The following is a 13,438-nucleotide window of genomic DNA, read 5'->3' on the forward strand; positions in this document are numbered from 1 at the left end:
AGTGAGGCAGAGATATCTGGGGGGTGGTCACAGGTGACTGTGGACTAGTGATGTGGCGCCCAGCCCACATCTGTTCCGAGGCCCCCACAGCGGTTCATAGGTGGTGGTGCCGCCACCATAGATGTTCACCATGGGCCCCCGGGTCACGGGGTTGGAAGAGCTCGCCTGTGCCCTAGTCTCTGGCAGAGGAGCTCGTCAGGGTGTGCAGGTAGCAACACCCAAGCTTCCTTTCTTCTTCCTGTGCATTAATCTAACTCTGCTGCCGCAAAGTCTAGCTGTAATACTAGTCCCTGAAAGATGTGGCTTTTGGTTCTCAGAAGTGCTGATGGAGGGCAGACGACAGAGGACGGCCATCTGTGCATCCTGAACTCATCCTCATTCCTGAGGCCACTCTTGGTGGCCTTCGGGAGAAATGGGGGAGTAGGGAGGCGCAGTCCCCATACTTTAAAAGCAAAGCAGGCCCCTGGTGATATTCCTCTGGGTGAGGAGAGAGGAGGTCTTTTAGGCACCTGCCTCATGGCATTTTCTTAGCTGTGAGATTCAGGCCTGTTGAGTAGAACTGCCTTCTCCAAAGGGTCACGGTCTTAGAATGGTTAAGTGTTCACTGTGCATTTCTTTCAACTTCTCTGTGTTTGCAACTTTTCAAATATAATGTTGGAAGTAATCTCATTAGATGGGAAGAGGGTATAAGAGAAAGAGGGAAGGACAGGGAGAGAAGACTGCTTCTCCTTAACAATTGAGGTTTTCTGAGATACTTTCCTAGTTGGGAAGGACTGGACCCTTCTAGGCAACTGGGACCCTCCACCACACCCCACCCCCAAAATCTGCTTCGGCGTGGTTCTGGAGGCTCAGCCTTGGCCCCTGCCTGGGTTTCCCGTCGCTCGCTGCACGTAGCCAGCCGTGGCTGGCCCTGGGCCCAGTCCTCTGCTGGGAGAAACGGTTAATTCCACTTGGTCATTTTCTTCCTCCATCTGATCAAGGCAGGTTGTACCGTGCACTTAGTCATGCTCTGGGTAAATTTCCACAAGCGATGATTAGAAACACACTTTGAGTTGGAATCATGAAAATGCACCGTAAGCCAGCAGAGTGATGGGACGGCCGGAGGCGGGAGTCGTGAAGAGCCGCACCCCTGAGCAGCTGACCAGCAGGAAGAGTAGCGGAAATCTGCAAAGCCCTGGGGTTGCTGGCAATTCCTGGTCCAGCCTTTCAACCTCACCTTTGTCCTTAAAGCCATGTGTGCATGTGGAGGGAGGTCAGGGGGGTCAGTGTCCTCACTGTCTGTCTTGTTGGTCCTGACTCGCTCTTCAGGAAAGCTATCTCTACACCCTTAGTACCTCTTTCTGAGGTCTGGTCTCCTCTGTGTGAGGTGGGCCTTGTTGTGGGAGAGGCAGGACATCTTCAAGCCAGCCAGGCCTACACTCGTGGTGTAAGGAGTAACCCTTCCCACACACATCTGTGACCAAGGATCACTGTCAACTTGGCCTTCCTTAGTTTGCTCCTGTGACCGTCCTCCACACAAGTGCCTGAAGCCTCACAGCGATAGCCCAGCGTCTTCCTCTAGACTCTGCTCAGGCTGTCCTGCTGCCAACCCAGAAAGGGGCAGTCGCGCCCAACACTGGCTTGATGGGGAGCTCGTGACAGCGCTTCTGACAGAATTCCTGACCCTCTGTCACTGAAGCTCAGTGTGTGGTGCCTGGCGGCAGCCGGTCCACCCGCCACCGCAGCCGGCCCGGAACCAGCCACTTCTCAGGCTCAGCTGGGGGAGCCCTCATGCTACCTGGGTAATTCCACAGTACGACAGCCCTCCGGGAGATAGCTCTAAGCACACAGCTACCTGCCTGTCAAATAAAGATACAAAAATTAAAAAATTAAGAGTAGAAGCCAAATGCTGACCTTTAAAGGTCTGATGTGGGCAGCCATCCCAGTTAGCATGGCTTTGAGATCAATTATTTCAGTCTTTGAAAAAGCACTTTCCAAAAGTAATTTTAATAAGATGGCTAATCTGGTACCATGAGGAACAGGAAGGAAGAGCAGATTTCTGAGGGAAATGGTGGGTGGTGGAGGCTATTGCTAGGATCCTGGCCCATGCGATGCTTCTGGAATTTTTTTTTTTAACATATTTTTTTTTTGAGAGAGAGACAGAGTGTGAGTGGGGGAGAGGCAGAGAGAGAGGGAGACACACAAAGCAGGCGCCAGGCTCTGAGCTGTCAGCACAGAGCCCGACGCGGGGCTCGAACTCACGGACCGTGAGATCATGACCTGAGCCGAAGTCAAACACTTAACCAGCTGAGCCACCCGGGTGCCCCTTGTGGAATATCTAAGTACACTTCAGCACCCCTTCTGTCACCGTGTACTTTGTACCTTGTACCAGAGGCGGTTCATGACAGGGGAGCCCGCGTGCCTTCACCCTTGCCATGCGCTGACCTCTGTTAGCTCACAGCCTTGAGGTCTCTTCCAGGAACAGGGCAGCTAGACTCTTCGGCTGACTTATCTTCGAATGACTCCTCAGGAAGGAATGTCCGCTGAGATGGTGATTCCGATTTCTGTTTAAAAAGCTGATCCTCAGTTGCTGAGAAATGAAAAAGAAAATATTCTCTGTTTTGGTTGGAGCCTCACAAAACCAGTGTTGCATTCTCATGCTCCCTGGGCAGTGGCAATTAACTAACAATCACTATTTAGGGAGCGGAGCCGAATTCTGCCGGCCTCCTGAGCGGTGCTGTAGAGATCCACAAACGAGGGGGCCGCGTTGGCAGGGCTTACGTCTGGACGTAAGAAAACATGGAGCTTGGCCAAATGAAAACTAACAGCAATATAGAAAAACAGCCCTCCTCAGGACCTGAGAGTCGAGAGCTAAGTTGCAGATGAATCTGGAAGCTCCACGTAGCTTATCAGGAGGGTGGGAAAAAGCAGAGAGGGCACAGTGCTCCTCAGCTCTGTCGGGTGGACAGAGTCTGGAGGAGGTCAAGATGGTGCCCCCAGGGTCACACAGGAGCAGTATGTGCCCGTCTTGGGACGCATGTGAACTGCGGGCTGTTGGTATGCCGCGGCATTGTTGAGGCTGGCGGTGTCCACATCACCCGGGAGCTTGTCAGAAGTGCCGCATCTTGGGTTCCACCCCGAGCCTTCTGAGCCAGAGCATCGTTTTATCAAAATCTCCAGGTAGATTATATGTGCTGCTCTGGGTCACTGAAGAGGAACGGAGAAAAATCTCTTCCCTTCCCAGATGGCTGGTGTTGAGGACAGAAGCCGGAATCAGCGGTGACTGGGGGAGGAGTCTGTGTGCCGAGGGAATGTCCCTTTCTGGAGGTCACACCTCACATGTCCCTTTTGTTTCCCTTTCAGCCACATCAGCAGTGATAGCTTCCTGTGCGACTGCCAGCTGAAGTGGCTGCCCCCGTGGTTACTGGGCCGGATGCTGCAGCCCTTCGTGACAGCCACCTGTGCCCACCCGGAATCCCTGAAGGGCCAGAGCATTTTCTCTGTGCCGCCGGAGAGTTTCGTGTGTGGTAAGGCCGTCCCTGTGATTTTCTTTCCTGAAGGGCAGGGAGGCCAGGAGGAAGTCCTCATTATGGGAGTGATTTCTGTGATCAGAGTCAACCCCAATCCATGGTTCCCAATCAGCTGCTGGATGCAAGTTCTTTCCCGCTGAAACCACACGTAGTACTTACTGTGGAGTCGCCTCATTATGTGGTTCCTGGAGTGCATGCATTTAATGAGAAGGGAGCAGGACTTGGTTCGGTTACAAATCAGGAGAACCGGTTACTGGACGAAAGTTGTGTCATCTCAAGACGGCTCTGGTGCCTGGGTTTAGCTGTGAATTTACTCCGTGTCTGAGGCTGGGGTTTTGATGTGTGTTTCTTTCCAGCCCCAAGAATGGAAGGCTAAATACAGGAAGAACAAGTCTCAGGAGAACAGTTAGTGTCGTAAAAATAATTCCTTGTTGTTGACTTGCACTCTCGCTGTTTCTCCAAACCACTGAAATCTGCACTTGTAGCTATGAGCTCTCTTCTCCTTCTGACTGTAGGAGCGTGGGTCTTGCCATCTTTTGGACCGGGGGTGGTCACGATCCGGGTTTGGTTGCAAACGGTACAGAAGATGCTGAATGACTGGAGGCTGTGCACATGCTGCGTGCCATACGCCGCACTCACGTGGAAATGCGCAGCCTCGTGGTCAGTAAGACGTGGTCAGAGAACGAGACGAATCTTGGAGGGTTTCCGGTCTCTGCTTTAAGCGGGAGCGAGGGTGGGCTTCCCGGGCGTGACCGGAACTCCTGTGAGTGCCTCCTGCCTTCTGTCCTCCCCGGTCTGCCCCTGTGCCCTGGGTGTGACTGATGATCCTAACCAGGAGCACCCGGAGCAGTGCGGGCAACCCTGCGGTCCACTTCTCCAGCCTCCTCCTTGGGCACGGCAAGAGCCAGTGTGCCTGCTGACCTCAGGATACGAGTGCCCCCTTCCATCATCCACCCACCACCACTTTTGCCAGCAGGCTCGCCCTCCTTTGTGCTGATCCAGTCCAGTGAGAAGCCTTAAAAGCATCCAGTGTTTTCTTAGTGGTCAGTCTTCTGGGAACGTCCGTGCACAATGTCGGGCTGTGCACGCCTCGTGTTCCAAGTAGCACACGATGACTGTACCGTCCATTGTTCACCACGTACCTGGGCCCTGACCGTTAATTTGTTAACTAGCTGCCCTGAAGTGGGGCTACCTGCGCCTTCCTCCCTTTTCCTGTCACAGGGCATAATCTTGCCCTTTGGATGAGCCAGGGTCGGACTTGTGACCTGCTGTGCCCACCCTCCGGCCGGTGGCCTGGGCACGTCCCGCGGCAGTTCACACTCGTTAGCCCACCTCCACATGGCAGCGCAGGATGCCAGACCCGTCGTCACGTAAGAATGGGCATCAGGAAAACACTTGGCAGGAGGTCAAAGTTTTAAGCTGTGTGGGAGTCTCCACCTCCTTCTTTATAAAAGGAAAATAAAACTGCTTCGCACCCACCAGCGTCGCTAGAATCAAAGTCAGGCAACAACAAGTGTCGGTGAGGAGGGTGGAGTCTGAACCCTCCTACAGTGCTGGTGGGAGTGCACTGTGGTGCAGCCCCTTTGGAAAAGTTGGGAAATTTCTCAGACAATTAAACATAGTTAAGCCGTGACCCACTCCCAGCTATATGCTGGGGAGAAACAAAAACGTATCTACATAAAAGTTGGCCACAAATGCTCGTGGCAGCATTACTCGTAACAGCCACAGGGTGGAAATAACCCGAATGCTCACCACTCCCGGAGTGGATAAATAAAACGTGGTAGAGCCAGGCGCTGGGATATCATCAGGCCATGAACAGCAATTGTTCACACAACAGATGAACCTTGAAACACTTGAAGTGAAAGAAGCTCGTCACACAGGACCATACACTGTATGATTCCATCCACATGACATGTCCAGAATGAATGAATGTAATGTCCAGAATAGGATCCCATCTAAGGGCCACTCCAGGGGTGGTAGGAGGGTGAGTGATTACTGGTGGCTTAGAGTGGAGGGAGAAAGGATGATAGCTGAAAGGTAGGGAGTTTCTTTTTAGGGAGATTAAATTACTTTCAGGGACTGTGATGATGGTTGTATCATTTACTCACTGTAACATTCACCTGTTTCAGGTGTACCAGTCGGTAGTGTTTAGAGTATTGGGAAGCCGCGTGACCCTCACTACCACCTAATTTTAGAACATTTTCATCATCCGTAAAACAAACTCCATGTTCACAGCAGTCACTGCACTGTCCCCTGTCCCTGAGGACCTTCATATAAATGGAATCCTATAATAATGGTCTTTTGTGACTAGGTTTTTTTTTAACCTAGCAGAATGTGTTACTATGTATTCATTATTTTTTTTTAATGCAATATGACATTGTATGGATATACATGTATTTAGCTGTTCATTAGGTGATGGACATTTCGGTTGTTTGGATCTCTTGGTAATTCTAATTCTGTGAACGTTCATATATAAGTTTTTGTGAATTCTCTTGCGTGGTTCTTAGGAATGTCATTGTGGGTCATACAGGAACTGTTCAACTTTTTGAACACTTGCCAGACTGTCTTCATCAGTAGCCGCACCACTGCCTACTCCCAGTAACAGTGAATGAGTGCATCCTGCATCTGTATTGAAATCATTTATTAATTCTAGTAGTTTTTCACTGAATTGCTTAGGATTTTTATATTTGATCGTTATGTTATTTGCAAAAAGACACTTGTACTTTGTCCTTTCCAGTCTCGATAGCTTCTTTGTTTTTTCTTTTTTTCTTGCCTAATTGCCCTGGGTAGAGCCTCCAGTGTTGGCTAGGAGTGGTGAGGGCAGACTTCCTTGTCTTTCCTGATTTGGGCAAAAGCATTCAGTCCTTCACTGTTGGATATGGTATTAGTTGTAAGTTTTCCGTAGATGGCCTTTACCTGGTTGAGGAATTCCCCTTCTATTTCTAACTTGTTGTGTATTTCTTTCATGATAGGGTGTTGAATTTTGTCAAATGCTTTTTTCTGCATCTGTTGAAGGATAATGTGCCCCGCCCCCAACCTTTATTGATATGGTACATTGATTTTTGGGTGTTAAACCAACCTTGCATTCCTGGGATAAATCCAACTTGGTCGTGGTGTATAATCCTTTTTATATGTTGTGGGATTTGCTTTGCCGGTATATCGGTAGAAGATTTTTGCATCTCTACTCAGGTGTATAGTTGGGTTTCTGTCTGATTTTGTTGTCTGGGAATATTTGACTCCTACAGTGGAGTGAGATGTTTACTCATCTGTTTTTTGCAAGAATTTCTGAAGGATTAGTGATAATTATTCTTTAAATTTGGGGAAAATTTATCAGTGTAGCCATTTGGGTCTGGCTTTTTGTTGGTGAGAAGTTCTTAAATTATTAAAAAAAAATTTTTTTTAATGTTTATTTTTGAGAGAGAGAAAGAGAGACAGAGTGCAAACAGGGGAGGGCAGAGAGAGAGAGAGGGAGACACAGAATCCAAAGCAGGCTTCAGGCTCTGAGCTGTCAGCATAGAGCCTGATGCAGGACTTGAAATCACAAACCATGAAATCATGACCTGAGCCGAAGTCAGATGCTTAACCAACTGAGCCAGCCAGACACACCAAAATTATCCTATTTCTTTACTTGTTAAAATGTATTCAGATTTTGTTTCTTCTTGAGTCAATGTTGGTAATTTTTCTTTTTTAGAATTTGTGCATCTATCAGCTTATCTGATTTGTTGCCATACAAATTATTCATAGTATTCCCGTTTGCTGCTGTGAGGTTAGTTGGTAAGTTTTGTTCCTAATTTTAGTATTTGGTGTCTTCTCCCCACCTCCCCATTCTGCTAGTCTACAGATTTTTCAATTTCATTAGTATTTTCAAAGAACTAACTTTTCATTGATTTTTTCCCCCTTTTTTCTCTTATTTCTCCTCTATAATTATTTCTTCTGCTTGGTTTGGGGATAGCTTGTTTTTCTGATTTCTTAATGAGGAAGGTGAGGTCTTCTTATTAATTTGAGGTCTTCCTTAATGTAGACAGCTCTCCATCTCTCCTATAAGCACTGTTTTAGCTGCAACATTTAAGTTTTTGTATCTGTGTTTTCATTTTCACTCATTTCAAAGTATTTTCTAATTTCCTTTATGAGTTCTTCTTTGACTTACAGAAGTTCAGTTTGATTTCCACAAATTAGACTCCCAGTGTTGCTTTTGATAGTGATTTCTGGCTTCATTCCATTGTCATTGAAGACACTGGGTAGGATTTCTCTTTTTTCATGTACTGAAATTTGTTTTTCAGCATAACATATGGTCTCTGTTCGAGGGTATTCCATGTGTGCTTGAAATTAATGTTTATTCTGCTCTTGTGGGGGTGGAAAGTTCTATAGATGTCTGCTAGGTCTGTTTGGCTTATAGTGTTATTCAAGTCTTGTACTTTTTTGTTGATCATCTGCCTAGTGGTTCTAACCATCATTGAACACAGAGTATTGAATTCTACAAACTTATTGTTGCACTGTCCATTTCTTTAGTTAGTTTTTGCTTCATGTTTTGTGGAGCTCTGTTAGGTTCATATATGTTTATGATGTTTATGTCTTCCTGATGGATTGTTTTACATTATAAAAAGTTACTTTGTCTCTAGTAACCATTTCTGTCTTTTTTTTAAACATTTATTTATTTTTGAGATAGAGTGCATGAACAGGGGAGGGTCAGAGAAAGAGGGAGACACAGAATCTGAAACAGGCTCCAGGCTCTGAGCCTTCAGCACAGAGCCCAACGCGGGGCTCGAACCCACGGACCACAAGATCATGACCTGAGCCGAAGTCAGCCGCTTAACCGACTGAGCCACCCAGGCGCCCCACCATTTCTGCCTTAAAGTCTATTTTATCTGACATCAGTGTGGACACTGTAGCTCTCTTTTGATATATGTGACTTTGAATCTAAAGTGTGTCTCTTAGAGATAGTGAATGCCTGGGCCATGGGTTTTTATCCATTTTGGTAATCACTGCCTTTTTTGATTTTTTTTTTTTAATGGTTGCTGTGGGGATTATAATTAACACCTTAAAACAATCTAGTTCAGATTAATAACTTTAGTAGTATGCAAAATTTTGCTCCTACTAAGCTCCATTTGTGGAACTCCTCCTTTGTGTTACTGTTGTCCTATAAATTACATCTTTATGCATCATAAGCCTGATCAACACTTTTTGATTATTGCTCTTTGTAGTTGCCTTCTAAATCAGGAAGAGAAGAATGTTACAAAAATACACTTAGACTGTCCTTGCATACTGACCTGTGTGTTTACTTTTAATGGTGTGTTTTATTTCTTTGTGTGAATTTCAGTTACTGTTGTGTCTTTTCATTTCAGCCTGAAGGATTCCCTTTAGTATTTTTTGTAGGACAGGTCTGGTAGCAGTGATTTCCACTGGGTGATTTGTCTGTAAATCTGAGAGTGATTTAATTTCTCCCTTATTTGGGAAGGTTAGTTTTGCTGGATACAGAATTCTTAGTTGACAGTCTGTTTCAGGACTTTGAGTATGCCTTCCTACTGCCTTCCATGGTTTCTGATGACAAATCAGCTGTCATGTCATTGAGGATTCCTTCTGTGTGATGGGTTGCAGCTCTGGTGTTTCTTTCAAGATTCATTTGTCTTTGACTTCTGAAAGTGTGACTGTGAAGCTTCCAGGTGAGGGCTTTGAGTTTATTTGGGTTCTTTGAGCTTCTTGGATGTGTAGATACCTATTCATCAAGTTTGGGAAGTCTGGGGCTATTATTTCTAGAAATGCCTTGTTTTTGTTTCTTCTCCTCCTTAGATTCCCATTATTTTTACGTTGTTACACTTGATGCTGTCCCACTGGTCTCTGTGAATGTTCATTATCCTTCATTTTTTTTGGTTTGTTTGTTTCTTAGATTGGATAGTCTCAATTTCACCAATTCTGCCTGCTCACTTGGGCTACTGAGCCCCTCGAGTGAATTTTTCATTTCAGTTATACTTTTAAACTCCAAAATTTACGTTTTGTTTACTTCTATAATTTCTAGTTGTTTATTGGTGTTCTTTGGTGGGAGAGTATTCACATACTGTCCTTTAATTTTTTTCGACATGATTTCCTTTCATTCTTTGAACATATTTATAAAGCCACTTTAAGGTCTTTAAAAGTCCAAGATCTGGGCTTCCTTCAGTTTCCACTGACTGCTTTTTTTCCTGTTTATCTAGTTTTATAGTTTTTTGTTGGAAACTGAGTCTTTAAAATAATGTGGCAACTGTGGGCATCAGATTCCCTCTCTGTTTTCCCCTTGGTTTGTTGTTGTTCTCTGTGTTACTACAATTTCTGGACAAATACTTTTTTTTTTTTTTTTTAATAATTTTTTTTTCAACGTTTTTTATTTATTTTTGGGACAGAGAGAGACAGAGCATGAACGGGGGAGGGGCAGAGAGAGAGGGAGACACAGAATCGGAAACAGGCTCCAGGCTCTGAGCCATCAGCCCAGAGCCTGACGCGGGGCTCGAACTCACGGACCGCGAGATCGTGACCTGGCTGAAGTCGAACGCTTAACCGACTGCGCCACCCAGGCGCCCCTCTGGACAAATACTTTAAAGTCTATTGGATGTCGCCAGTAACCTGTAGCCCTGGTTAGCTACTACCTGGACAGACAGTCCTTAGATCACTTCAGAAAGTCTCCCATCCTTTGTCCAGCATCCATGTTGTGTGCTGGGGGGTGTGCCACCACTTCCTGTTTGCGCTGATCCCTAATCACAGGTAAGAAATTAGGATCCTCTCAGGCCTTTCTTGGGCAAGTATACGGTGCTGCACATGCATGTGGCCTTCTACATCCTCAGGAACACGGTAGACCTTTTCAAAGCCCACCGTCAACATTTCACGCACTACTTTTCCTTTTTAGTTTTTTGGCCAGTGTCTTGTTGGCTCCAGCTGAAAGTGCTTCATAGGTGCCTGCTGACTGTTTTCATCAAATGGTAGCCCAGGGGGAGGGCTTCCCTGCTCAGCAAACTACATCAGATCCAATCATGCCAGCCCAGAGGATGGGGCTTTTGGGTGGGGGGTGGCGGGGGCTCCAAACCTACTTTGCCCCTCTCAGTGGTTACTACGCTGCTGGGTTTTAAGGCTAGGGGAGAGAGGGATGGGACTTAAGTTAGAATGCCACAAAGCTCACTTTTCTTCCTGAGATTCAGACGTGTTCTTGAGTCCGTCCTTCATGGGCTGTTACAGCCTTTGGTTATCTTCCAGAATTCTGAAACCGTTGATTACAACCATTTTTGCTAGTGTTCTCCCTACATTAAAGAAGTGCAGTTTTGGAAGAGCTCTTCTCACATTCTGGAAGTGGTTTCTACCCCACTCCTTTTGGAGTAAAGTTTATGGTAAGGTCTGTGCAGTCATGGCGGGTGGTTCCTGTTAGTGTGTTTTGTGTTAAGGTAAGCAAGTGAAGCCAAGTGTAGTATTCTCGTGGAAACTCCTAAAATCGATGCTTTTTGTACATGAGTAATAGCAGATGCGTTGTAATCAAGGAATGTGGTCACAGAGGTGATCACTGCTCATGGGTTTATAACTGGATAAAGCCAGATATCCATGGATTTTCCTGGCCTTTACAGTGTGGGAGGCTGTGCAGGGACACTGAAAGATGAGGTCCCCGTGTGTCCTGAGAGCCTGGGTTGGGGAGCCTTAAATTTGGTTCTTCTCTCCCCAGACGACCTACCGAAGCCACAGATCATCACCCAGCCAGAGCCCACCATGGCCGTGGTCGGCAAGGACATCCGCTTCACGTGCTCGGCAGCCAGCAGCAGCAGCTCCCCGATGACCTTTGCCTGGAAGAAGGACAACGAGGTCCTGGCCAATGCCGACATGGAGAACTTTGCCCACGTGCGCGCGCAGGATGGGGTGGTGATGGAGTACACCACGATCCTGCACCTGCGCCGTGTCACTTTCGGGCACGAGGGCCGCTATCAGTGTGTCATCACCAACCACTTCGGCTCCACCTACTCACACAAGGCCAGGCTCGTCGTGAATGGTGAGGAAGTGCTCTTTGCCCTGGTGTAAGAGTCCTGCACATCCACACAGGAAGGATGCAGATGGGAGACGCCTAAGCTTCACTGGGATATTACTGTCCAGTCGGCCCCAGAGCGTGTTTTTTAGATTGAAGTTATTCTCAGTGAATTGTCTGTTTTGGTTTTGGTGACTTTTTTATCCGGTTGCTAAGTGACACGAGGGGCCCCATCCTTGCATTTTTATACATTTGTTCTCCACCACCCATGATGTTTGGGGTCCAGGTTCCAAGCATGTGCCCTGATTGTGGGGAAGCTCCTGCCCTCTGAGTAGATGGCCATGGAGCCTGTGGACTGCCAGCCCGACAGGATGGCCCTGGGGTGTTTGATGAGGAGTTTTTACTCTGTAACCAGCTTTAGAGCCTATCAAGCTGGCTTATTTCAGGGCTATTGTTGCAGTGAGTTTAGGGCAGAAGAAGAGAAGTTAATAGCTGCAGTAGTTAAGCACTGCCCCCCCAAAGTAACCTGGTAAGGTTTTCCTGATTATTAAGCCTCCAGTTAAGAAGTGCTGGAACCACTGTCTTTAAGCCCTCACAGACCACAGGAAAACACATTCTTTACCCCACGGTGGCCTGTTGTCTTGGCTTATTCTGAAGGAGTGTTCTTTATCAAAAACTCAGTGAACTGTTAGACTTTTCCAGCAAAGTAACCTCGATGGGAATGGCAGTGATGCCTGGCGTGTGGCTGGATGTTTCCCCGTGTCAGGGAAGTCTTGGCTGAAATAAGCTGGTGTATACTTGAGCTCGCGTGGGTGCAGTACTGTGGCCCCAACACCAAGTCTCCACCACAGGTGTCTTTGGGAGGTACATGCCATCCTGTCGCTCTGCCCAGGTTGAGGGCATGTCACTCTCCCTGCCGTAATCGTGTCTTGCCGGAGCAGATCATTTGTATTTCCCAGGCTCTGTTCTGTTGCTTAATTAAGGCAGTCATGTATCAGACCCTAGTATTTACCGAGTGTCCCCGCATCGACAGCCATGTGAGAAACAAAAGGCCAAACGCTTCATGAAGTCTTCATTTGAGGGGACGACAGCCAGGTTCAGGTGAACAAGGGAGGCCCACGGAAGGGAGAGGCGGGCAGTTTGGGGAAGCCTGCTGCTCTTCGCTCAAAGATGGCACGAGTGGTTCTAAGCAGACATTGGCATGAAGGGTGCCCAGGGGACACGCGGACACAGAGCAGGAGGTCTTCTTGGCAGAGGGTCGTCCTGGCCTTTGCATCCGGCTTTCCCATGACGCGAGCCTGACCGTACATCTTATGTATTTTGCAGTGTTGCCATCATTCACCAAAATACCCCACGACATCGCCATCCGGACGGGCACGATGGCCCGCCTTGAGTGTGCTGCCACCGGCCACCCCAACCCCCAGATCGCTTGGCAGAAGGACGGAGGCACAGATTTCCCCGCTGCTCGCGAACGACGCATGCACGTCATGCCCGATGACGACGTGTTTTTCATCACGGATGTGAAAATAGATGACATGGGGGTTTACAGCTGCACCGCCCAGAACTCGGCCGGCACCGTTTCAGCCAATGCCACTCTGACAGTCTTAGGTCCGACCGCTCATACGCTGAGTACATAAGGGCACGTGGCTGTGGGTGTGGAAGAGGGGCCTCAGGTGCCAGACACCTAGAGGCCAGGTTCTCCGAGGGTGGAGCCTACGGTGTGGAGCGGCGTGTGGTGTGCTGGTTCTGTTGGTTTCAAATTTTGAGTTGCTTTCTAATATTCTCTTCAAGTGGTTTTGTTTTTTTTCTGTTTTTTTTGTTTAAGATCCACAGTGAATTAGAGTATAGGGCTTTGATATGGAACATTCTAGAACTGCCCTTACGCTGGCTGGGTGTGGCCTGCTTTAGAAGCAGAAGTGTGGCACAGGGCAGGTGGGGGACAGTAGGGGCTCCTGTGGCT

At 47.6% G+C, this 13,438-nt stretch overlaps 1 protein-coding gene across 1 annotated transcript in view; it reads left to right on the forward strand.

Moving 5' to 3' along the window:
* LRIG1 (leucine rich repeats and immunoglobulin like domains 1) overlaps nt 1–13,438 on the forward strand; it is a 116,356-nt gene that overhangs the window by 98,473 nt on the left and 4,445 nt on the right. The window contains exons 12-14 of the mRNA XM_040454495.1: nt 3,343–3,506; nt 11,185–11,505; nt 12,805–13,086. Of these exons, the coding sequence (XP_040310429.1) occupies nt 3,343–3,506; nt 11,185–11,505; nt 12,805–13,086 (767 nt within the window). The remainder of the gene's footprint in view (nt 1–3,342; nt 3,507–11,184; nt 11,506–12,804; nt 13,087–13,438) is intronic.

The sequence above is a fragment of the Herpailurus yagouaroundi genome, unplaced genomic scaffold (assembly GCF_014898765.1).
Source record: "Herpailurus yagouaroundi ecotype Mexico unplaced genomic scaffold, PumYag 213, whole genome shotgun sequence".
NCBI classification, from domain to species: domain Eukaryota; kingdom Metazoa; phylum Chordata; class Mammalia; order Carnivora; family Felidae; genus Herpailurus; species Herpailurus yagouaroundi.